We start from the raw sequence: 22,772 nt of genomic DNA, 5'->3' as shown, positions 1-22,772 counted from the left end.
CCTCCACACATAGGGAGACCATCGTGGATGAGTGGACAGTGGCAGAGTCTATTCTGCATGCTGTCTAGACAGGCCCAGACACCTAAACTAGAGGAACCAGGAAATGTCAGCCTTGGAACAGGGCCACAAATCTGAAGCTCTGGCGCACAACACAAACCAGACCTTCTCCCAAGCCTTCCTCTACACACTGAAGTTACCCTAGTGAAGTTACTGCCCTACTGATAAGAGAGGTGGGCAGATGACATCAGAGGATACTGAGAGAGTCTTTTCAGGAAGGGAAGTTAATGCTGAAAGGGCCTTTTAACAACTACCTACCTACCACCCACCCACAGCTGATGGAAGACGTGCACTGAATGCTACGTAAATCATCTACTGACAATCAGATGACGACATGGACAAGAAGAGAAGATCCCACCCTCGCTTTTAAGAGACAGGCCAAGAGTATCCATCTCCTCTAAACCACAAAAAACATGGTATTTGCCAAATAACCTGTAATTATTCTAGATTCATCTGCCAACTGACATTGTTAACTTACTCTCGATCAGGGTTCCCCAACTGGTGGCCTGTGGGCAGAATTTGGCCCGTATGTGATTTTCTCCCCCCCACCTCTTATTTTTTTGGGACATAAAAGACTGTAGCAAATTAACTCCAAGTGATTCTAATTTTGGAAATATTTTACAAACTATTCTGATGCATAACAGAGAGGTATATGTGATTGTATACATATGTAAGTAAGGTTTGAAATGATTGTTTTAGTCAAATATCTTTGTTTGGGCTTCTTGCAGTCAATTTGCAGTCTACAAATTATTTGTAATTATGTTCCGGCCCTCTGATCACCCACTCAAGAACAACAGAAAATCAACAGAAACAACAGTTGACAATCTAGTTGATGATCCCTGCTCTAGATCTTAAAGCAGATTGGTTGTGAAAGTGCCAGGGCCAAAATCAAATGAATCATTATGCAAAAAGAACCTCTAAAAAGATCTGGAAGTTTATGGGGAAAATGTCCCCTTGAACTACACTGAAGTTAGTTAAACCTGGACTCACCCAAGATGCGTGTAAATCATCTACAAAGCTAACAATCAGGCCCTCTCCTGCCAGTCACCAGTCTGTGTGTTTACTCTGGTGTATAGTAAGAGACAGTGTGCATTGGGCTGGCTCCCATGGTCTGCATGAGCCACACTTCCCCCTGGAGGCATGGAGCATTTGGTTTCTTGGCAGTAATGGACTACTGAAGGGACGGTTTCAACATGTGTTTATCATGGATTACAGGCCCAGAGCTGAGAGTGGGGCTGGGGCCTGCAGGGCAGAGGAAACACCCTTGTACAGAATGGGAAGGACAGGGACTTGCCTGGCTGCAGATAACATTGATGTGTGGGATGTCAGTCTGGGAAGGGGCCTAACGCAGTTCACAAGCCGCAACTTTTCTATTTTACACTAGCCTTTATAATGAACTGAAATACTGCATCTGAGTAGTAGATGCATTGCAAGTGTCAGGATGAATTAGTGTAAATTTAAGTCGATTTAGTGACATTTTATTAACCTACTCAGAAATGTCCATAGTCTGGAAGCGGTCATGAAATGGGATACATTTGCATACCTTTGCATGAGTCTGCTTGTGCGTACGTGTGTGTGGCCATTTTCCATGAATGAGAGAAAGTTTTTCTTAAGACCTCAAAGCCAGGTGTCTAGGTTAAGATGTCAACAGCTTACAGCCATCATTTACTGTTCCCACATTTCAAAGAAGCTCGAGATCACCACCATGAATGATTCACAAATGAATCACTGAAGGTTGGGAAGAAAAAGATGAGCTTACATATCCGCTCAAGAGCCAAGCAACATGGCAGTTAAAAACATTTCATTTAGTCCTCTTTTTAGTGTCTGTCTATGGGTTCTCCCAAAATACAATGAAAACATATGGCTACATGGCTCTGTGAGCTAAAACACACTTGAAGACACACAAGGCTACATATGTCACTCTCCCAATGGCTTTATGTGTGACAGGCTGAGTTATTCATACCCTCGGAAGAGGGAGAATCTCTCTCTCTACAAAGTCCTTCTTCAAAGTTCTGCGTTTTATGAGCAGCATTATTTCTAGTGCACACATATAAACAAAGGCTGGTGTGCCTGTCCGCCGACAGTGAATCAGCAGTCTGTGTGACCGCACGGGTCGCGGGTCGGCCTGTTTTTGTGCTCTGCCAATGCTTACATTAGCCTGAGAAAAGCTAAAACTACGCCAAATATTTCCCTCTACTCCATCCATCCTGCTCTGCTCCGAGCCCACAACACATGGACACATTCCAGGAACAGTGCCACTGGCCAGGATCAGCTCTGTGGAGGTCACCAAGGATCACTTTTTATGTTTCCTCACATTTTCTCAACAGGGTTCACCCACCTATCAAAATCTACAATAAACAATAAAAGGAATACTGCTAACAACTCCTAAATGCTGATTTCAGTCTTTGGGATGACTTTGGAGCAGATATAGAAAAAGGCATCATATGATCGTCCTACATTTTTTAGCAGCTTGTGCCCTGAATGGAAGTCACAGGTTAAAAACTCCATTAGGGGATTTCAAATTAGCAAAGTGCGCTGGTCATAAATTAATATGCAAAAGGATGCTACTCCCAGGTTAACTTTACTGTGCAAGTACAAAGCCCAATCATCTGTCACCCCCCTAATTCAATCGTCAGTCCTCATTCAATTATCCAATATAATATGCAAATACATCCAAAAATGGCATAAAAATGCTAATTACATACATCAGAATAATTAAATTGGATAGGAGCAGTAGAGAGAGTTGAACTGCCATAAAGTGGAGGCAGATTCTTTAATTAGGACTAAAAGATCTTGGAAATTAGAATCTGTAATCTGCCTATAAATTGCTGCGTGGTTGACTGCGCCTGTGAAGACAAAGACCTTGTAGCAGAGGTTTGAGTCTCAAAGCTCAACTGCTGGCACTGAGGGTCAGGCTTCACAACTAATGCCCGGCCAGTGGCCTAGGGTGGTCTAGCGGTCAAGGTCGCTGCCTCCGGTCACATGTAGAGCTTATTAGCCAAAGTCACAAAATGGCACTTGATCCAGACAGATCTTTATTTTTGATATATTTGTTTCTATTTTATTTTTGAATGTATGCATTAATTATACAATCAATTGGACATTTTTTTTTACCAATCTAACTCCAAAATAATTGATTTGAATGGTAAATCTCTAGTCTATTGATAAACTGGGTAAATCAAGATGTAACCTAGGCCTATTCACAAGACAGGTGAATGCATATTCAATAGGAGTGGAGAGTGTGCGTGCATTGAGTTATTGAGCTTGTTTTGGCTAATTTCATGGGGCCACAGATGAAAACCAATTTGAGACTTATTGTACTGATCAACAACCTGCTCCTGTTCAGTAGAGTGTGTATCCCTGCCTGTCACGCGGGAGACCGGAGTTCAATTCTCCGACGGGGAGTAAGGACTGCTTTATAAGGCATATCTAGGGTGTACAATGTAGCTAAGTCCACAAAGCGGAAAATACGCTTCACGCTTTCTGATATGATTTCCAGCCCGTGGAGTTTCAGCTTTAGGGCTCCTGAGTGGCGCAGCAGTCTAAGGCACTTCATCTCAGTGCTAGAGGCGTCACTACAGACACCGTGGTCCGATTCCAGGCTGTATCACAACCGGCCGTGATTGGGAGTCCCATAGGGTGGCGCACAATTGCCCAAGCATCGTCTGGGTTTGGCCGGTGTAGGCCGTCATTGTAAATAAGAATTTGTTCTTAACTGACTTGCCTAGTTAAATAAATGTTACATTTAAATTGAAAAAACATTTGAAGAAGCAATCTATTTATTTTTAAGTGTGCACTCTCTCTAAGACCCATGACATCATTCACACACACAATCAGTTCGAGGCTTGAGCAAAGATGCTATTGACTGGGAGAGATGTGAGGCGGGGGAGAGGAAGTGAATTAATAATGTTTTGGGGGAAAATCAGCTTTGAAATCAGCAATATTTTGCGTTATGGTTTGCATATCATTACAAACAAGGTACTAGGGAAGTGAATTGATGTTAATGCTAGATTCTCATTCTCAGTGGGGCGGCAGGTAGTCTAGTGGTTAGAGCGTTGGACTAGTAATGGAAAGGTTGCTAGATCGAATCCCCGAGCTGACAAGGTAAAAATCTGTCATTCTGCCCCTGAACAAGGTAGTTAATCCACTGTTCCTAGGCAGTCATTGTAAATAAGAATTTGTTCTTAACTGACTTGCCTAGTTAAATGAAGGTTAAATAAATTGCAAAATGTGTAGAATAGCATGAGTTTAGCTATAAAACTGCACATTTTTCTCTCTGCCCCATGGCAATATGTGTAGAATTGCAGGAAATCAGCTTTAAAACAGCAACATTTTCTCTATGCCCAATGGCAAAATGTGTAACATTTTAGGAAGTCCGCTGTACTAATATTTGTTTTAGGGGGGCAGGCTAGAGCTAGCAACATGTAAGTGGAACAGGCACGGTGGTCTGGTGCTATAAGGGGACATGGGCTGCGCTGATAGACTTTAGTAGATGACGTGAGACACATTTGACAGATGTACCGAAGAAAAAAAAATCTCGTGCCGAAAAGTTTTTAAATGTTCTAGTATCGAAAAATTACTGAAGTTTCGGTCTACCGTGCAACACTAGTAACCTTAACGCCAGGCCAAGACCCACAAAGCCAAGCACATTACACTAGAGAAACCTGGCTGCTCCACTGGGACAGAACAATGGACCCCGTTACTCTGAGGGACAATAGACAGCCCAAGTGGCAACGCAGGAATCAGGTGGCAACGCAGGAATCGTTAAAGAGATGGCAACGCAGGAATCGTTAAAGAGGTGGCAACGCAGGAATCGTTAAAGAGGTGGCAACGCAGGAATCGTTAAAGAGGTGGCAACGCAGGAATCGTTAAAGAGGTGGCAACGCAGGAATCGTTAAAGAGGTGGCAACGCAGGAATCGTTAAAGAGGTGGCAACGCAGGAATCGTTTAAGAGGTGGCAACGCAGGAATCGTTTAAGAGGTGGCAACGCAGGAATCGTTTAAGAGGTGGCAACGCAGGAATCGTTTAAGAGGTGGCAACGCAGGAATCGTTTAAGAGGTGGCAACGCAGGAATCGTTTAAGAGGTGGCAACGCAGGAATCGTTTAAGAGGTGGCAACGCAGGAATCGTTTAAGAGGTGGCAACGCAGGAATCGTTTAAGAGGTGGCAACGCAGGAATCGTTTAAGAGGTGGCAACGCAGGAATCGTTTAAGAGGTGGCAACGCAGGAATCGTTTAAGAGGTGGCAACGCAGGAATCGTTTAAGAGGTGGCAACGCAGGAATCGTTTAAGAGGTGGCAACGCAGGAATCGATTAAGAGGTGGCAACGCAGGAATCGTTTAAGAGGTGGCAACGCAGGAATCGTTTAAGAGGTGGCTCTTGTTTCTTTTTAATGAATCACAAAAAACAACACCCTCTCTTCATCTAATGATACGTTATCAGAAGCATATAAAGGAAACAGAAGTATCATCATATGGAAAGAGGGTTGCTACAGGGCCACACTGACTTCATCTTGACAAACCAATTGTCATTCATCTCATATTTCTGAAACAGAACAGACATGTGAAATGAACACTTGTCCAAAAGCGATCCATGGTGAAAACTAAACAAATAGCATAAACACTAAAGCGGACAAACAAAGCTCATGAAAAGAAACACACTTGACTTTACTACATACAGTGAGCTCCAAAATGATTGGGATAGTGACACTTTTGTTTTGGCTCTGTACTCCAGCACTTTGGGATTTTAGGGGACTAAAAGTAATGCAGTGTCATTTTGGAGCAACTGACTGTAAATAATAGAATGTTTCTGAACACCTACATTATTATGAATGTTACCCTAATTACAGATAATCCTGAATGAATTGTAAAAAATTATGAGTGAGAAAGTTAGAGGCATAAATATCATATCCCCCAAAAATGCTAACCTCCCTGTTATTGTAATGGTGAGAAGTTAGCATGTCTTGGGGGTATGATTTTTGTGCATCTAACTTTCTCACTCATTATTCACAATTCATTCAGTATTATCTGTCATCATGGTAGTATCCATATTAACTTCTCTAGGGTAGGGGGCAGCATTTTCACATTTGGATGAAAAGCATACCCAAATTCAACTGCCAGCTACTCATCCCCAGAAGATAAGATATGCATATTGTTAGTAGATTTGGATAGAAAACACTCTGAAGTTTCTAAAACTGTTTGAATCATGTCTGTGAGTATAACAGAACTTATTTAGCAGGCGACACCCTGAGGACAACCCATTCAGATGTTGTTGTTTTTTTCATTGGGAAACCAGATTTCTAAGCGACCTGCTTGCAGTTCCTACGGCTTCCACTGGATGTCAAGAGTCCTGAGAAATTGGTTGAGGTTATTCCTTTGTGTAATGAAGAAGTACGGCCATCTTGAAGTCGAGTCACTCGACGTGTCCTGTTTGTTAGAAGCGCGTGACCAGAAAGCATGCTACAGTTGGTTTTAATCCTGTATTGAACACAGATCATCCCGTCTTCAATTTTATCGATTATTAAAGTAAAAAAATACCTAAAGTTGTATTACAAAAGTAGTTTGAAATTTTTTGGCAAAGTTTACAGGTAACCTTTGAGATATTTTATCGTCACGTTTGATCAAGTTGGAACTTGTGTTTTTCTGGATCAAACGCGCCAAATAAATGGACATTTTGGATATTTATCGACGGAATTAATCGAACAAAAGGACCATTTGTGATGTTTATGGGACATATTGGAGTGCCAACAACAGAAGCTCGTCAAAGGTAAGGCATGAATTATATTTTTATTTCTGCGTTTTGTGTCGCGCCTGCAGGGTTGAAAAATGCATATCTCTTTGTTTACAATGGTGCTATCCTCAGATAATAGCATCGTATGCTTTTGCCGAAAAGCCTATTTGAATTCTGACATGTTGGCTGGATTCACAACCAGTGTAGCTTTAATTTGGTATCTTTCATGTGTGATTTAATGAAGGTTTGATTTTATAGTAATTTTCATAGTAATTAATTTTAATTTGGCGCTCTGCATTTTCTCTGGCTTTTTGCCAAGTGAGACAGTAGCGTCCCGTCTAAACTCAGATTTTTTTATATAAATATGAACTTTACCGAACTGTATGTATTGTGTAACATGAAGTCCTATGAGTGTCATCTGATGAAGATCAAAGGTTAGTGATTCATTTCATCTCTATTTCTGAAACACAACCAAAACAAACAGCACGCAACAGGTTTGTAGAGTCACAAACTTGATGTAGTCTTTTGCGAGCTATGAATGAGACCAAATACTTAACTTTTCACTACTTTAATACACAAAAGCGAATTTTCCCCAATACCTTAGGTCCCCTAAAATGGGGGTATTATGTACAAAAAGAGCTGTAATTTGACAGTCTGAACTTCAACATCATAGTCATTGTATCATTTCAAATCTAAAGTGCTGGAGTACAGAGCTAAAACTACCCAAAAAGTGTCACTGTCCCAAAACTTTTGGAGCTCACTGTATTTTAGCATAGTTGTGTATGTTAAAACCTTTACCTGGTTGTCAGGGTGGTTAACGGTGAAGTAGCCCACACAGATAAGGACTTCATGCAGCAGCTCTTCAGAGGAGTGCTGAGAGCAGTACCACAGCAGGGAGCTCACTATGTGGCGGAAGGCAAGGGACAGCCCCTCGGCACCTAGAACAGTCTGAGACAACACAGAAACATCATCAGCAATTAAACACCACTGAGAAACCACAAACACAAAGCAGACACTAGCTAGCGAGAGACATTCACTAAAACTAACTGGATAAATGAACAACAATAGTGCTAAAAAGTTGAGAAATCAACACTATGCTGTTAATATACGAGAAGCTGGATTTGCTGAATTAAAAGAGAGGAGAGGGATGTGTGTGCTTTAGCGGCTACAGACTGGTTGATTTTGTGTACAGAGACTCTGCTAGGGGGTCTCTCCCCAGCCCCAATACCAGGGGGTCCTACCAGAGGGACCCCAATCCCCCTGCAGATGAGATGCTATCAGTGGTCCACAGACAGTATTTATTAAACATGTCAGTTTGACTGAGCACCACAGGGTCAGCACAGAAACAAACCACTGGAATCAGGTTGGGGTGTATGGATGAGGATTGGACTGGGGACTGTGGGAGAGGAGGGGGTAAACAGTCTCCTAAACAACAGGACTTACCTGAGAGGCCCAATCCTGCTATCAGACCTGAGTCTCACTCCTGTCTACACACTAAATATAACACTCTGCATACTGTAGACATAACCATCTCCCCCCAATGTAATCAGTCTTAGGACCTGGGAAGAACAGTAAGACAAACTGACCCTATATTGTGTCTGTCTATATTGTGACTGTCAGTGAATGAATGCAAAGGCTGAATATAATGTGTTTTGATGGGCACCAAAAGGTTGATGATTAAATGCTATGAATATTATACATTTTCTTCAAAATAGACTAACATATGTGTAAAGGAACTCATCACTAGCAGTGTCCTTTCCAGTTTGAAATCCCTCTTGCCACCCTATTTGGTAGCTGATTCTGGAGCCTAGCAAAATGGCCAATGAGAAGAGGGAGCAGCTCAGCATCCACTGTAGTGCTTATTAGTCAGCACTGGTGTGGGGTAATGTGAACCACAAGGTGAAAACAACTCACAGGCCACAAATAATCATTATTTAAAATGTTCATAAAAATGGTACTGAAACACTGACTTCCAGCTGTTTTGAATAGCCTGAGCATGGCGGAGCCGAGGGAGAGTGGCCTCTGTGTTAATTACCCACAGGCATTAAAATAATTAATAACGTTCCAACTTTCTCCCTCACACCTTTCTGTTTATGCGCTACCAGAGCACAGTGAAGCTGTCATCCTCTTTTCATCACAGCTGATAATGTATGGCCCTGGCTACAGCACTAATCACTCAGGTCCATCCGCACTGCTGACCCACTGGGCTCCTTTGAACCTCACAGGTGACCCCAGGTCACGGGACAGGCGTGTTTATGTCCGAGAGTTCATCTTTATCCTAAGGAGAAATACTCCAGTCGTAATGGCAGCAGCTCTGAGAACTGGCCTCTGCTGCCCGATCAGTTACATATGGCCTTGTTGCTGCCAGGAACAAGAAGGAGGGATATTTTCAGTGCTGCTTGATGCTTGTGCACAGGGATACGAGGGTGCTAGTCAATCAAACAGAGGGGCCCATAAGGTGACAAGACCCCCTATTTGGAATGTCAGTCTGTGGAATGTGTCCAGCATAATACACATATGTAACCAGCAAGGCCAGTATATATGAAAAACCTGCACCGCAGCATAATTTATGGGATTACAGTCACTGTAATCAACATCATCTACTGGACCTGAAGGATGAGGGATTCAAGTGTGAGAATGTGTGTCTCTGTGTGTCTATTGTACCTCAGAATGAAGAAGAGTGTGTGTATCATACCTGGAAGGCAGACAGGTCGAGCACGGCGAAGCTGTTGAGGAAGCGGAGGCCCGTTAGGGCCACCTGGATGACCCCGGGGGCGTAGGGCTCTTGTGGGCTCTGGGCAGCCGGCTCAGGCAGGGAGGAGCTGTGGAGCAGGATGCAGTACAGAGTGTGTACCACACCCACCAGGTCTGTGGACTGCAGCAGGGCTGTCAGTCCTGTGGGGTCTGCACGCTTGTTGTCAAATATACTGGGAGACCTGCAGAGGATACAGGGAATATAAATAAACACGTGACATGATCATTTCATTTCTGCTCAATGAACGTAGTGACAGAAATGTTATATAGGGAAATGAATTAGATCAGAGTACTCCACATAAGATCTCCAAACTCCTTATTGCTTACTAAGAAATAGATCTCCTTTCTACTAAAAAGCTTAGTTAAAAATATCCTGACTTTTCACTTCATTCTATATCAAGCAGAAGTTGAATTCACAACATAGCTCTTCAGCTTGCAGCCAGCAACTGCAGCGAGCTAGCCCAGCTGAGTTTGACAACCAGCTGAAAGTCAGTAAACCTGAGAAGGTGTTGGCTGCTCTCCTCACCGCAGTGACCAGAGACCCAGGATGTAAGAGTGAAGGCAGTCTGGTCCCTGTGGCTTCTAGATTTACTCGCTAGACCAGGGCTGTCCCCTCAGATATAAATAATTGGGCCTGCCCTCTTTACCCTGCATGCCTATAGGGTCAAGTGGCTTAACTGGTTACACAGCGAGAGAAGTTGGAGTTGAAGTCTGGTGGCTGTGTGTGAGAAGGTGTCTATGCTCAGCTGTGCAAGTGAAAATGATTGAATAATCAGGGTTAAAAAGCTTGGTCATTACCACTACAACCATAGCTATAGATATTATTTAATGGTACAACAGTGACACAGAAATGTGGCTCTTATCTTCACCAGTTCAGAATCTGAGTTTGCTCCTCCAAGCTGGTCAGAGTGAACACAGGAATTTGGAAGTAGCTCTGACAACGGCTCCTCTGCCCTTGGCTGCAGAGGGCTTCCTGGCAACGTGCTGTGTATTCAGGCACATTTAATTAAGGCACGCCTTACAGGATTGAAAGCAGCGTGTTCGTGCGTCTTAGCCAGGACGCCACCCTGCAGATTAAAGGGATTGGTAACATCATCCTCTCAGTACACATCACAGGTGAGAACAGAACCGGAGTATAATACTGATTGGCTGGAAGGAGAGGTTGCTCTGAGTGCCTCAGCTGCCCTCATAAGACTGGAGGCCAGTCAATTCAAACGTCTATAAATAGAGTACAAAATGTGCTCTTTCAAACTAGATAAACAGCACTACATCAAAGTCAATGGCATCAGAGAAAACTCATCTCAAATCGCTCCCATTGTTTTACATTTAGGATGCACGCAAACAAACAGAGTTCCATGAGCTAGCGCTGACAGGCAATTTAAGAATACCCCTGCTGCACAGGATGTGATTTGCAGGCAGAGAAGAGGCCGTTTGACCTCTGGATAGAATCCACTGTGCATGCTGTTACTTGATGTTGGCCAACAGCTCTGTGTGGAAATTCGTAGCTCGGCAAGTACATGGTCTCTAATGCCAATTAAATCCCTTGACACAGCAACTGGCATGACCAAAAATATTCCAGGACCATAGTATGCATTCTCTCCAGTATAATCTCATGAACACACAGAAAAACGGGTAAGAATGGAGATAGTTGGCTGGATTAGCAGGGTGTTGATTATTACACAACATCGCTCGGTCCGCTCATTAAAGTTATGGTGCCGTGTTTTCTCACAGATATTAAGTGACAGTCTCAGCAGTACTCCCCGTGTTGGTGTGAAGCAGCTGGGCACTGTTACAGCACACAGCAGCTGGAGGGGAGAGGTATACTAGCAGAACAGCATTGTAAGTAAATCAGTCCTGTTGATACTAACTTATGTCAGGTTTTGACAACAGACCTGAAATATTTGAGCTAAAATACATCTGTCCTAATTCAAACTGTGACACTACAGAAACTAAAGGGATCTGATGTGCCCATATGACGCGCGTTTAACTAGCAGGGCAGCATACCTGTACTAAGGGTCATGCTATCTTTGTCAGTATTGCGTCTCAGTCTGTGTGCTTAGCCTCTGTCAGCGGCGCCACTGAGCCTCTCTTGGGGGTGGTCACAGTGACACACGTGGGTGGGTTTCTCCCAGTGTGCTGGAGGCAAGGGTTTATGGTGAGTGACAGAGCACTGGAGTAAAGTAGATGCCTATCTCCATCAACAGTAACGATGGCCTCGCCAGCGCTCAGACTAAAGGAAACCACTGAGTGCGATTGAAAAGGAGGCTGTGTATTTGTTTGGGTTCCAACAACCAGTCTTTATGGGACGGAGGACTTAAAAGATTCAATAGTGAGTCACGCCTGCCATTAGATTTGTGAACTGCCATGTGTGAAGGCTCTGGGAGTGAGATACCAGGAAAATTACCTCACGCCCAACGCCAACAAAACAAAGGAGATGATCGTGGACTTCAGGAAACAGCAGAGGGAGCACCACCCTATCTACATTGATGGGAACGCAGTGGAGAAGGTGGAAAGCTTCAAGTTCCTTGGCGTGCACATCACTGACAAACTGAAATGGTCCACCCACACAGATAGTGTGGTGAAAAAGGCGCAACAGCACCTCTTCAACCTCAGGAGGCTGAACAAATTTGGCTTGGCACCTAAAACCCTCAAACTTTTACAGATGCACAATTGAGAGCATCCTGGCGGGATGCATCACCGCCTGGTACGGCAACTGCACCGAACGCAACTGCAGGGCTCTCCAGAGGGTGGTGCGGTCTGCCCAACGCATCACCGGGGGCAAACTACATGCCCCCCAGGACACCTACAGCACCCGATGTCACAGAAAGGCCAACAACCACCCAAGCCACTGCCAGTTCACCTCGCTATCATCCAGAAGGCGAGGTCAGTACAGGTGCATCAAAGCTGGGACCGAGAGACTGAAAAACAGCTTCTATCTCAAGGACATCAGGCTGTTAACCTGTTTGGAATAGGGGGAAGCATTTTCACATTCGGATGAAAAGCATGCCCAGAGTAAACCTCCTGCTACTCAGGCCCAGAAGCTAATATATGCATATTATTAGTAGATTTGGATAGAAAACACTCTGAAGTTTCTAAAACTGTTTGAATGATGTCTGTGAGTATAACACAACTCATATGGCAGCCGAAAACCTGAGAAAAATCCAACCAGGAAGTGGGAAATCTGAGGTTTGTAGTTTTTCAACTCATTTCCTTTCTAATATACAGTGTCTATGGGGTCATATTGCACTTCCTAATGCTTCCACTAGATGTCAACAGTCTTTAGAACCTTGTTTGAGGCTTCTACTGTGAAGGAGGAGAGAATGAGAGCTGTTTCAACCAGATGTCTGGCAGAGTGCCATGAGCTGGTCACGCGTGTGGCCGTGAGAGCGACCTGCGTTCCATTGCATTTCTAAAGACAAAGGAATTCTCCGATTGAAACATTATTGAAGATTTATGTTAAAAACATCCTAAAGATTGATTCTATACATCGTTTGACATGTTTCTACGAACTGTTATATAACTATTTGGACTTTTTGTCTGAACTTTCGCCTGGACTTGCCCGCGCCTCGTGAGTTTGGATTGTGAACTAAATGCGCTAACAAAAAGGAGGTATTTGGACATAAATGATGGACTTTATCGAACAAAACAAACATTTATTGTGGAACTGGGATTCCTGGGAGTGCATTCTGATGAAGATCAAAGGTAAGTGAATATTTATAATGCTATTTCTGACTTCTGTTGACTCCACAACATGGCGGGTACCTGTATGGCTTGTTTTTGTGTCTGAGCGCCGTACTCATATTATTGCATGGTGTGCTTTTTCCGTAAAGTTTTTTTTTGAAATCTGACACAGCGGTTGCATTAAGGAGAAGTACATCTTTAATTCTGTGCATAACAGTTGTATTTTTTATCAAAGTTTATAATGAGTATTTCTGTAAATTGATGTGGCTCTCTGAAAATTCGCCGGATGTTTTCGAGGCACAACATTACTGACCATAACGCGCCAATGTAAACTGAGATTTTTGGATATAAATATGAACTTTATCAAACAAAACAAATGTATTGTGTAACATGAAGTACTATGAGTGCCATGATGATCATCAAAGGTTAGTGATTAATTTGATATTTTTCTACTTTTTGTGACTCCTCTCTTTGGCTGGAAAATGGCTGTATGTGTTTTTGTGACTAGGCTCTGACCTAACATAATCATATGGTGTGCTTTCGCTGTAAAGCCTTTTTGAAATCAGACACGATGGGTAGATTAACAAGAAGTTAAGCTTTAATTTGGTGTATTGCACTTGAGAATGTATGAAAGTTAAATATTTCAAAAAAATATTTTTGAATTTCGCGCTCTGCCTTTTCAGCGGATGTTGTCGAGGGTTTCCGCTAGCCGTAAGAAGTTAAATAGCCATCACTAGCACATTAGAGGCTGCTGCCCTATATACATAGACTTGAAATCACTGGCCACTTTAATACTGTTTACATATTTTGCATTACTCATCTCATATGTATATACTGTATTCTATTCTACTGTATCTTAGTCTATGCCGCTCTGACACTGCTCGCCCAAATATTTATATATTCTGAATTCCATTCCTTTACTTTAGAATTGTGTGTATTGTTGTGGAATTGTTAGATATTGCTGCACTGTTGGAGCTAGAAACACAAGCATTTTGCTACACCCGCAATAACATCTGCTAAACACATGTATGTGACCAATAAAATGTGATTAATTTTTTTTCCACAGGGATGTCTGGAGAGGGTCAAAGAGGAAGGGAGACGGCTGCCACCCACCGGCCAGTCACAGCGAAGCACAGCTTACACATGGCGTGCAGCAGAGCGGTAGCCTGATGGAGGAAGGTGGACATCTTGGGGCTCTCGTCCACTGGGCCCTGGACAGACAGGAAGCAGCCGTACAGCTTGTCAATCAGACCCATGTTCACCACATAACTGAGGGAGGGACAAACACAAAAGGAGGATAAGAGTAAATTCACAGGAAATAAACAAATTACTAAACCTTCACAATGAAATATTTGATGTCATTCAAGAAGTGTCTCTGTGACATATGTTCTATCCTAACAAAGGCCCTAATTGAGTGCAAATCACCGGCAGCACAGTTGAAATGTGATCTCACCTAAGCCCTCTATACTCCCTGTTATTAGTGTGATATCACCAATTTGTCTTGTCTCATGATCATGTTCCCTCTGCTATCTCAGCAACAAAATCACTGGTAACAGCATCATTACATTTACATTTGAGTAATTTAACAGATGCTCTTATCCAGAGCGACTTACAGTAGTGAGTGCATACATTTTCATACTTTTTCTGACTCCAATAAGTCATTAGAGGGTGGTTGTGCCCCACTGTGCCTGCCCAGAGCTAGGCCCCTGACTGTCTACTGACCTGAGGCTGCCTCACAGCTCAGGTATGCCTTTCCCACCCCGCTCTGCCCTACCCACTATAGGGGCCGACAGGAAGGCTCAGCAGTCAATCACAAGACCTCCCAGATGTACCAGATAGTTCAGTCCAGATTCAGGAAGCCTGCCACTGTTCTACACTACATGAGTTCATTCCTTACCCTCTCTGGCTTCGCTTAGCTTATTCCCTCAACTCGCTCCCTCGTTCGCATACCTTTTTCTGTTGGGACTGTCAGTCAAAATGGGCTCCTCAATGCAGGTAATTCCTATTTTTTCAACCTCCACAATAGGTCATCTGACACTTGAACCACGGCCCCTTGTTATGACTTCATCCTCTTCCACAGCTTCACTAGAGCTGAAAGGAGCTTTCCACGCAAAGTTGTGCACAATGCCTGGCCCACAGTATGTTTGAAAAGCTGTTCAGTCTTGCCCCTGTGTGTTTCAACTTATGACCTACATGCATCTGTATGTTTCTGACACTGGTAGGAGATAAGTATGGTACAAAGCCTGGTGAGTGATTGGTAATGAGAAATGAAGACTTAGAAGGGGAATGCTGATGTTCTCTTTCTGTGTGATCTACAGTTCACCATAATGGGGGAAAAGTGTTGCTGAAGTTACCATCTTTTTGATCTTATTTCCTCCCTACCATCACATACATCATTTGAGGCAGCGGAGGTAAATCTTTCATTGCTTGCAGGGATTACTAGTCTGACGACACCATTTTTCTCAGGCTCTCCCTTGTCTCCAGGGTTACGACTGGGTCATAGTATGAGTGTTAGGCCTGTGCAGCTGCTCTGGTCAGATGAATCATTGGCTGTGGGAGGGATGATGTGAAGACTCCACTCTTCCCGAAGGTCTGGGCCTGCCTTTCCTCACCGCCCCACAGTGCCTGGACAGACACAGCCCCTGCTACTCAAAGGCCACGTTTAAGAGGATGTTGCAAACTTTCAGGAGTGTTCTATGTTTATGTTGCCTCAAGTAAAAAAAAAAAAAAAAAAAAGACATATTACTTTGCTGAGGAGTTTGATCCAGAACGTGTGAAGTAGTTTTTGGACAGATGCCAGAGGACACCCTCTCTCACCCTCACTCCAAGCCCCTGGCATTATCTGACCTTTTCTAAGGGAGTTGACCTTTTGTGGTAATCTTTTCAACGAAAGGCAATTTCTGATAGTAACTAAGTTGGCTTAATTTCAGTGGTTCCCCAGATCAACCCTAAAGGAGAAAGTAGAGATGGGACAGAGGTGTTGTGACAGGGAGGACTGCCGTAGTAGCGCAATGTGTGGTTTGAGAGAGAGGAGGAAGAGCTTACCTGATGAGGTCATGGGCCCGGGTGTTGAAGGGCTCCATAGGGGAGGTCTTGGTGTCTGGTGATAGGATGCGTGGGGCGTCTCCGCGGCCACACTCGGGAACATAGGGAAGAATGAGACTCAGGATGGTAGCGCTGGTCTGCAGAAGGCCGGTGGTCAGCCCCTCAAACACCTGCTTGTTCACACTGCGACCAAAGATGGACTTGTCTTCATCTGGGACGTACAGCTGAGAAAAAGACAGTGTGGTCAGTCAAGAGTTCCGTAAACCTCCATGTCACAGTACAATCTGTACCAGTAGCTCTATACCTGCTCTTTCGAGCTAGCTTGTATCACATACAGCCTTGGCTTGTCCTTGTCAGCTTGCCAAGTCCTCTGTCAAAAAAGGAATCTTGACATTGATCGATCACAGTGCAAAACTGACAATGTCCCAGGCAGTCACAGTATCCACCAACAGCAGAGTTTAACAAAAGACCAGATCATTGCAACCTCAGTTTGACTTCTACAACACAGGCCAAGGCCATTTGTATTGGTTGTGATCCTGATGTCATTGTATAATCAATCGGGTGGGACATACGTCGGTAGTTAACAGTCAGTGTGACATGGTTACTGTTGCTGTGCCAGACTACTGCTGCTGCCATATGAGAGGTCTCACTGGTATTCCCTCCCTGGTAACAAGGGAAGACAACCGGATAATGAGATTGTAGAGAAAACCACTGTAACTAACACAGGGGGGTGTTCTGTGTTCACCATCATCTGTGATATTAAACCAAATGCTCCCCTTACCCATGCCTCATATACATAGACGGGCTGATAGAACTTGCAGCATACCGATTCCTCTGACATGATTTTGTGGACTTTTAAAAATGTAATATTTTCATGTTAGTTATCCCAAACTCTTTATTACAAGAAGAGCACAAGCATCTGAAATATTCCAAGAAATGTTCATGAAGATATATTAAAAGAGTCTCAGGGTATATAAAGACTCAGGTCATGGTGTTCTGGTGACAGGAGTGTATATCCCTTTTTAGTTCAGTGACATTTTTGCATGTGTGTGTGTGTATATAGAGGTTAAGGTTTAGTTTTAGAAATAAAGAGAAGGTCAGGTAAAATGTCTGAACCATCTCATTTAGATTAATGGTTAGGGCAGCATGCTGACAGCGTTAGTAAATCCACCAACATTCTCCACAAATCGAATTAAAGAGGGACAAGCACAGACGCCGGCACTCTCTACCTCCACCCACTTCCAAACACACACACACACACGCACACGCACACGCACACGCACACGCGTTCTTACGCGGACTATTCATGAGCCCCATGTTCGTCAGTGTCCAAGACGTCTAAATAAGTTAACGTTGTCCTGTTCAAAATGTCAGTCGTCAAAGCAGCTGTGGGGATATACGTGTTATATAATCTGAAGCATACAGACTAACCTCCCCCTCCGTCCCCTCAGGAAACATGACTGCTTTGAATTGGAACTCAGGGCTGGAGAAGGAAGCCCCAATAGAGTTCATGCATGTATCAAAGCCCATGTCTTTGCCTTGTCCTGTCTGTGCAGTCACCACCATTAGATTTGGAGTCGGCTGATGTTTACAGTCTCTGAAAGAGTGCTAAAGGTTTTGGACTGACATATCCACCATACTGCCTGCTTCGGTCTCCCCTTCCCTAAAGCCCAGAAGTATCTGTGTGGCTGAGGCGGAGGCTGAGGTGGTGGCAGAGCCAGGATTTGTACTGTAGCGTGGGTCTCTGTTTTATTAACACTGTGCCAGGAAGGAACAAATGCTGGCGATGAGGCCATGGTTTTTTAGCACTCACAGTGTTGCATGTAGTCAGGAGAATTTACATAGACCGAGACATTGTGAGGGATTCATTAAACAGCTTGGTCCTTGGGAATACAATCTAGAGTTCTGATCATGCCATTCAACCTTCGTAAGTATTACACAATGTTCAGGGACTTACGTTTCCATACAAATAACATCTTTGAATAATACATGCGTTGTTTAAGTGAACATACATTTAATGGAATGCCATCAAAGCAATAATGATAGTAATTGGTGATGTTTTTTATGGTGTGGTGAAAAGACACTTACTGTGAGCTGATGCAGCAGCAGGTCCATGAGGGAGGCTACCTTATTGCTGAATAGAACATAGGAGCAGTTGAGGTGGCAGCGAGAGCATGCCAGAAAGTATATGTTTACAGCAGCACATAGGGACCTGAGGAGAGAGAGAAAGACAGAGGGAGAACCAGATGAATCCCTTGTCAGAAGTCAAACTAAATAGTTCAAGGTAAAATTCAACACTAGTGTTACAGTGTAGGTGTTCATCCCCAGGCATTGACATGGCTATCTGAAGTAATCAGGAAACCAAAACACACTCCACCAGATTTGTGGTTCCTTAAGGGCACAATTTTATCTTTGGAAGGGTTGAAAGTATATACTGTCATTGATGTAAGAGTAGGTAAGCAGAATTCAGAAACCCAGTCATATCAACTACACTGAACAAAAATATATAATGCAACATTTCATCGAGTTCCAGTTCATATAAGGAAATCAGTCATTTGAAATAAATAGATTAGGACCTAATCTATGGATTTCACATGACTGGGAATACAGATATGCATCTGTTGGTCACAGATACCTTAAAAACAAAAAATATGGTCATTGATCAGAAACACAGTATCTGGTGTGAACACCATTTGCCTCATGCAGCAGCGACATCTCATTCGCATAGAGTTGATCAGGCTGGTGATTGTTGCCTGTGGAATGTTGTCCCACTCCTCTTCAATGGCTGTGCGAAGTTGCCGGATATTGGCTGGAACTGGAACATGCTGCCGTACACATTAATCCAAACATGCTCAATGGGTAACATGTTTGGTGAGTATGCAGGCAAGAACTGGGACATTTTCAGCTTCCAGGAATTGTGTTCAGATCCTTGCGACATGGGGCCGTGCATTATCATGCTGAAACATGAGGTGATGGCGGCGGATGAATGGCGTGACAATGGGCCTTAGGATCACGTCACAGTATCTCTGTGTATTCAAACTGCCATCAATAAAATGCAAATGGATTTGTGGTCCGTAGCTTATGCCTGCCCATTCCATAACCTTACTGCCCCATGGGTCACTGTCCACAACGTTGACATCAGCACACTGCTCGCCCACACAATGCCATACACGCACGCAGTCTGCCCAGTACAGTTGATACTGGGATTCATCCTTGAAGAGCACTTCTCCAGCATGCCAGTAGCCATCGAAGGTGAGCATTTGCCCACTGAAGTTGGTTACGACGCCGACCGGCAGTCAGGTCAAAACCCTGGTGAGGACGACGAGCACACAGACGAGCTTCCCTGAAACGGTTTCTGACAGTTTGTGCAGACATTCTTTGGTTGTGCAAACCCACTGTTTCATCAGCTGTCCGGGTGGCTGGTCTCAGACGATCCCCGCAGGTGAAGAAGCTGGATGTGGAGGTCTTGGGCTGGCGTGGTTACATGAGGTCTGCGGTTGTGAGGATGTACACCAAATTCTCTAAAGAGACATTAACATTCAATTCATTGGCAACAGCTCTGGTGGACATTCCTGCAGTCAGCATGCCAATTGCACTCCCTCAAAACTTGCACATTTTAGAGTGGCCTTATATTGTCCCCAGCACAAGGTACTGATCATGCTGTTAAATCAGCTTCTTGATATGCCACACCTGTCAGGTGGATGGATTATCTTGGAAAAAATGTGAAATGCTCACTAACAGGGATGTAAACAAATGTGGGCAAAAAAATTGAGAGAAATAAACTTTGTGTATGGAACATTTCTGGGAACTTTTATTTCAGCTCATGAAACATGGGACCAACACTTGTCGCGTTTATATTTTTTGTTCAGTATACTTATAGCTCTACCCCCTCACTACTAGTCAACTGGTTATCCAGAGCTAGGGACAGTAATAAGACAAGAAATCTGCATAACCAGTAGAGCTCGGTGCAATCACAGTCAGTCCAATCTGGAGTCTGATCCAGCAGAGCTTCCTCTGTGGCGATAAGGCCATTCCTCTCAGTAGCTCCTCAGCTCATAGCCTAAAGGCAGGCTACAGCAGAGCTGTGAGTGGAGCATGCCTCTGTATTATGTCTGCTTTAAACAAACCCTATGAGAAGATTCATGCCACAGATAACTGATTAATAATTCTGCTCTGACTGCTGCTCCCCCTTGTTTCATCACTTAATATTTTCTGACATCTGTATATTTTAGCCAATAGAAGAGTGGCGTGTCCTATCTGCTCGGAGGAAGAATGGAATCTGGCTTTCCTATTCTAAAGTAGGCCATGTTTATTTCAACTGGTAAACATTTTGATATCTCCTGCAACATTCACATCTGCAACGCATTTCCACTCCAACCTAGTTGGCATTTAGATAGAATATAGCAGAGACTGATGTAGGCCTAGGTGGATTGGTCTGTCAATAACTTCCTCATAACAAAAATTACTCGTCTTGTTTCATATGCAAGTGGGAAGATCTGTAATTTGTTCCATATTATTATTGACATTGTAGTGTAAAGCTGTCAGACATAGAATGTGGTGATAATGTGAGAAGTATTACATTGCGAGTAATGGGAAAGTATCCAAATAGTCCCATCAATGTCTGGTTAAGAACGCTGTGGTTTGCTTGCTTAAAACTTTTAAACACCTTACTATATGAGTATCATATGCTGTATGTGTATGGGCATTCTAGCCAAATAAAATGTTTGGATCTTTTCCGCCACCATTTTATATACAAATTCCTGAGAAAATGCAAACCAAAACAACATGATTTGGTGTGTTGATCCCTGTTTCTGCCAAACTCCTCCTTAATAAGATCTGTTTTCCAGGAATGCACAAAAACACAAATGCCACATTAATTCTATTGTCCATTAATAGTCTTAGAATGGAGTGGGTGGAAGAAGGCAGCCTTCATGGTTGAGTGGAATGATAACACAGCCTCTATTGGGCTAAAGTGAAGTAACGTGAGAACCCCACCAAACTGTGCTCTCTGGGCAGCTGACCAGAACCGGGGCTGCCTCAAATTATTACTTTTTTTCTCTCCATAATTTAGTAATTCAGCCATAAGTCCGTTTTTCAGTGACAGAATTCCACCATTGGAAAGACTGCAAACCAATGGAATGTAATAGTAGCTTTCCTCTCAGTCTGATGCTGTGCTGCTTTTCATGTGTTCATTCTGTATGTACAGAGATGAAACCAGGCTATTATCACTCCCATACCTGACTCAGAAGGGAGAAAAGCCATTTCAGGTGAAGATTCTTTCAGTTACTGTGATGGAATGCAAGGTGTCCTTATCAAATTAAATAAGACAGGGTGTCAAACCATAGGGAAGGTAAAATGACAGGGTGGGCTGATCCTGTTACAACACTGACATCGTCCTACATGAAAAGGCCTCGGAAATCTATAAGACATAGAAATTATGAGGAAAGGGAGCAAGAGAGCAGTCCTAAAACACAGACTACTAAATGGAAGATGAATGATAACATGACAAAAAAGGGAAGGTCAATATTTATTAAATAACTTGTAAATAATAGGCTGCAAAGCCCGAAATGGATTAGGCAAACATCTTCACGATGTTTCTATAATAACCTGTCAACCATAGCACCCTGGTTTTACTCCATGCGTAAGTGGAGGTTGCCCTACCCAGAATGTCATTATCCATGTTGGGAGCTGGGGGAGAGGGGGGGCAGGCCAGTCCCCAGGTGGCTGCCACTCTTAACCAGCAGATTAAAGGGCACATCCCTCATTTCTTTAATCTTATTAGAGAGAAAAACAGCTGTCGACTGCTTCCATTCTCTTCACAAACCCATAGGACAGAGACGGATCTAAAGGCACATTTAGCTGTAAATGTCAACATATCAAATGTATGCAGACCATTTTCCATCTTATGTAGAACATGCATTTCATTTGGTAGAAGATAATATATTATGAATTATATTATACTGAACAAAAATATAAATGCAACAATTTCAAAGATTTTACTGAGTTATAGTTCATATAAGGAAATCAGTCAATTTAAATAAACTCATTAGGCCCTAATCTATGGATTTCACATGACTGGGGAGCCAGGCCCAGCCAATCAGAATTAGTTGTTCCTACAGCTTTACTACAGACAGAAATACTCCTTAGTACCTTGCTCATGAAACATAGGACCAACACGTTACATATTGCGTTTATATTTTTGTTCCGTGTATATTTAAGCAATAAGGCCCAAGGAGGTGTGGTATATGGCCAATATACCATGGCTAAGGGCTGTTAGGCACGAAGCAATGCCTTATTGCTATTAATCAACTGGTTACCAACGTAATTAGAGCAGTAAATTCTAATGTTTTGTCATACCCGTGGTATACCACGGCTGGAGCCAATTAGCATTCAAGGCTCGAACCACCCAGTTTATAGTGATGATTTTAGTCTAGGAATCCATTCCATTCTAATTCGAATCACCACACGCACTCAACCAAACAGACAGATCTGAAGTTATGAACATCCT

At 43.3% G+C, this 22,772-nt stretch overlaps 1 protein-coding gene across 6 annotated transcripts in view; it reads right to left on the bottom strand.

Annotated features, from left to right (window-relative positions):
• The window catches only part of scaper (S-phase cyclin A-associated protein in the ER), a 141,050-nt gene that overhangs the window by 11,822 nt on the left and 106,456 nt on the right, over positions 1 to 22,772 (bottom strand). For all 6 annotated transcript variants that reach the window (XM_071416898.1, XM_071416899.1, XM_071416904.1 and 3 more), the window contains 5 exons: positions 18,353 to 18,476; positions 16,265 to 16,488; positions 14,333 to 14,488; positions 9,480 to 9,720; positions 7,583 to 7,732 (listed from right to left, as the gene is read on the bottom strand). In XM_071416898.1, coding sequence (XP_071272999.1) covers positions 7,583 to 7,732; positions 9,480 to 9,720; positions 14,333 to 14,488; positions 16,265 to 16,488; positions 18,353 to 18,476 — 895 coding nt within the window. The remainder of the gene's footprint in view (positions 1 to 7,582; positions 7,733 to 9,479; positions 9,721 to 14,332; positions 14,489 to 16,264; positions 16,489 to 18,352; positions 18,477 to 22,772) is intronic.

This window comes from Salvelinus alpinus, chromosome 9 (assembly GCF_045679555.1).
Source record: "Salvelinus alpinus chromosome 9, SLU_Salpinus.1, whole genome shotgun sequence".
In the NCBI taxonomy this organism is placed as follows: Eukaryota; Metazoa; Chordata; class Actinopteri; order Salmoniformes; family Salmonidae; genus Salvelinus; species Salvelinus alpinus.
This window is presented reverse-complemented; position numbering and strand designations above follow the sequence as displayed.